The sequence below is a fragment of the Monodelphis domestica genome, chromosome 1 (genome assembly GCF_027887165.1).
Source record: "Monodelphis domestica isolate mMonDom1 chromosome 1, mMonDom1.pri, whole genome shotgun sequence".
NCBI classification, from domain to species: domain Eukaryota; kingdom Metazoa; phylum Chordata; class Mammalia; order Didelphimorphia; family Didelphidae; genus Monodelphis; species Monodelphis domestica.
This window is the reverse complement of record NC_077227.1, coordinates 723,029,530-723,033,273: the sequence shown is the minus strand read 5'-3', so window position 1 is coordinate 723,033,273 and position 3,744 is coordinate 723,029,530. Positions and strand designations below refer to the sequence as shown.

General features: G+C 41.4%; 1 gene segment (V, D, J or C); it reads left to right on the top strand.

Annotated features, from left to right (window-relative positions):
* Positions 1-2,002: 2,002 nt before the first annotated feature.
* Positions 2,003-3,291, top strand: LOC130457471 (immunoglobulin kappa variable 3-15-like). The segment is given in 3 exon segments: positions 2,003-2,035; positions 2,491-2,572; positions 2,828-3,291. Coding segments are annotated over 3 exon segments (579 nt in total).
* Positions 3,292-3,744: the final 453 nt, after the last annotated feature.

Here is a 3,744-nt window from a genome sequence, read left to right as displayed (position 1 = left end):
TCCACTGATCTTCCTTTCTGTTTCTTAGCCAGTACCAAATTGTTTTGATGACTGCTGCTTTGTAATATAGTTTAAGGTCAGGGACTGCAAGGCCCCCATCATATGTGTTTTTTTTCATTATTTCCCTGGATATCCTTGATCTTTTGTTCTTCCAAATAAACTTTGTTATGGTTTTTTCTAAATCAGTGAAGAAGTATTTTGGTAGTTCAATGGGTATGGCATTAAATAGATAAATAAGTTTGGGTACGATGGTCATTTTTATTATATTGGCTCGTTCTATCCATGAGCAGTTAATGTTTTTCCAATTGCTCTAGTTTTAGTTGTGTGGCGAGTGTTTTGTAGTTGTGTTCATATAGTTCCTGTGTTTTTCTCGGGAGGTAGATTCCTAGGTATTTTATTTTGTCTAAGGTGATTTTGAATGGGATTTCTCTTTCTAGTTCTTGCTGCTGAGCTGTGTTGGAGATATATAGAAAAGCTGATGATTTATGTGGGTTAATTTTGTATCCTGCAACTTTGCTAAAGTTGTTGATTATTTCAATTAGCTTTTTGGTTGAATCTCTAGGATTCTTTAAGTAGACCATCATGTCATCTGCAAAGAGTGATAACTTGGTCTCCTCCTTGCCTATTTTGATGCCTTCAATTTCTTTTTCTTCTCTAATTGCTACTGCTAGTGTTTCTAGTACAATGTCAAATAGTAGAGGTGATAATGGGCATCCTTGTTTCACTCCTGATCTTATTGGGAATGCATCTAGTTTATCCCCATTGCAGATGATATTAGCTGATGGTTTTAGATATATACTGTTTATTATTTTTAGGAATGACCCTTCTATTCCTATCTTTTCTAGTGTTTTTAATAGGAATGGGTGTTGTATTTTATCAAATGCTTTTTCTGTGTCTATTGAGATAATCATGTGATTCTTGCTGGTTTGCTTGTTGATGTGGTCAATTATGTGGATGGTTTTCCTAATGTTGAATCAGCCCTACATCCCTGGTATAAATCCTACTTGATCATGGTGAATGATCCTTCTGATCACTTGCTGGAGTCTTTTTGCTAGTATCCTATTTAAGATTTTTGCATCTATATTCACTAGGGAGATTGGTCTATAGTTTTCTTTCTCTGTTTTTGACCTGCCTGGTTTTGGAATCAGTACCATGTTTGTGTCGTAAAAGGAGTTTGGTAGAACTCCCTCTTTGCTTATTATGTCAAATAGTTTGTATAGTATTGGGATTAACTGTTCTCTGAATGTTTGATAGAATTCACTGGTGAATCCATCAGGCCCTGGGGATTTTTTCTTAGGAACTTCTTTGATGGCTTGTTGGATTTCATTTTCTGATATGGGATTATTTAAGAATTCTATTTCCTCTTCTGTTAGTCTAGGCAGTTTGTATTTTGTATATATTCATCCATATCTCCTAAATTGGTGTATTTATTGCCATATAATTGGGCAAAGTAATTTCTAATGATTGCTTTAATTTCCTCTTCATCGGAGGTGCTGTCCCCCTTTTCATCTTTAATGCTGTTAATTTGCTTTTCTTCCTTCCTTTTTTTAATTAGATTGACCAGTACTTTGTCTATTTTGTTTGTTTTTTCAAAGTACCAGCTTCTTGTCTTATTTATTAAATCAATAGTTCTATCACTTTCGATTTTATTAATTTCTCCCTTAATTTTTAGGATTTCTAGTTTGGTTTTCTGCTGGGGGGTTTTACTTTGATCGCTTTCGAGTTTTTTCATTTGCATGTCCAATTGATTGATCTCTGCTCTCCCTAGTTTGTTAATATAAGCATTCAGGGATATGAATTTACCTCTGATTACCGCTTTGGCTGCATTCCAAAAGGTTTGAAAGGATGTCTCGCCATTGTCATTTTCCTCGATGAAATTATTAATTGTTTCTATGATTTCTTCTTTAACTAAATGGTTTTGGAGATGGATTCATCACCCTCCTGCATTGCTAAGGATATTCACGATTGACTTCACCAGGTATAGGAATGGATTTCTGTAGCAATGCACAACTTTGCCATGGTTGTACTCCTCATTGTAAGGAGCATCTTTCTCTATATTTGGGTCCCTGTTCTGATATGTTTATCAAAATTTAAATGGAGACATGCAGAGAACTTGGGAGCTAAATTCCCCTGATACGTTCCCCTCTCCCATATTGAGTTTGTTGCTTACAAAACAAATCAGGGGGAGATGTGTGAGATGTTTAGGGGAAAGGGGGGGGGGCTTTGTTCATAAAGGATTGGACTTAATTATTTAAGAGTGTGGTCTCCAGGAATTTAATTTATTCCAAAGAGACTTATTTACAATTTATTTACAAAATGTAGAAAGAGTAAAGTAAGAAATTAGAGTTAGGATAAGGTAAGATATCTAGCCTAAACACTAAGTAATTTTCTCCCAGTCCCTGGGCAAGGAGAGTTAGTTCTTAGCCAGACGGGCCTTGGCCCTGGTAGCAGAGCCCCTGGGGATACAGGGAGCCTCTCTCAAGAGGACAGGTCTTTCCTGAGTCTTGTCTCTTTGGGGAAAAACCTGCAGTTAAGAGTCAGCTGTTCTGCCTCCTGCTTCTCTGGGTCCCAGGTGAGGGAGGAAGATCAGAGACTGCCCTGAGCAATTGTTAGAGGAGTCCTGGGAAGCCCTGCTTGTCTCCTGTCCCTCTGGGGAGAGTTTGGTTGTGGGTGATTGTGAGGGACAGAGGGGCCATCTGTCCCCTCATGGGTCAGGAGGCAGTCTGGGTTGGCATCTGAGGATTTATCTCACCCCATTACATCAGTGATTCATCCTGGTATTTTGGAGACATGAATATTTGTGACTTTTTCTTTGTCCTGCTTTCAGGTTCCAGAGGGGCCGTTGGGCTGACCCAGTCTCCATCCTCCCTGGCTGTGTCTCCAGGAGAGATGGTCACCCTGTCCTGCAGGGCCACTCAGAGCGTTGGTAATAACATGACCTGGTACCAACATCCCCCAGGCCAGTCTCCCAGGCCCCTCATTTACTATGCTTCCACCCTGCACTCTGGGGTCCCTGCCAGGTTCAGTGGCAGTGGCTCTGGGACAGATTTCTCTCTTACCATCAGTGCTGTGGAACCAGAGGACATCAGGGACTCTTACTGCCTGGAGTGGAAAAGCTGGCCTGTCCAGTGCTCTAGGGCTGAACAAAAACCTGCCCAGGCAGCTGCTGAGGGAGCCTCCACTGTCCCAGGGGATCCTCCTTCCCCCACAGCTGGGGCAGCTTGTCTGGGCTGCCTCAGAGGGAGGTTTCTAGGTCTCACAGGAGTCTGCTGGGTCTGGTGTGGGTGCTGAGCCTGGTCTCTTCCCCATCAACAATCATGGAGTGGCGCCTCCTCAAACATTAGGTGTCACTCCAAAGGTGGGTTTGTCTCACACCTGACCAAGACTCCCCTTTCCAAATCTTCATCAAGTGTCCTTAGACCCTTTGTATGAAGACCTGCAGTGTGGGAGGCAGAGCTTCCCAGGCTGGTAGGTGGTGCAGTGGTTAAAGCTATGCATGGAGACAAGTAGACCTGAGTTCAAATCCTGCCTCTGACACTTCCTGGCTCAAATATGCTGGGCAAGTCACTTAGCCTTTATTTCAATTCTCTCATGTCACAAAGTTGCATCAAAGCAGCACCTACTTCCTAGGGTTGTTGGGAGAATAAAGGGGAGATCTGAGGAATAAAGTGCTTAGCAGCCAGCCTGACCCTTAGTAAGCATTATAGAAATGAGAGCTATCTGTATTATTAGTTATTATTATTA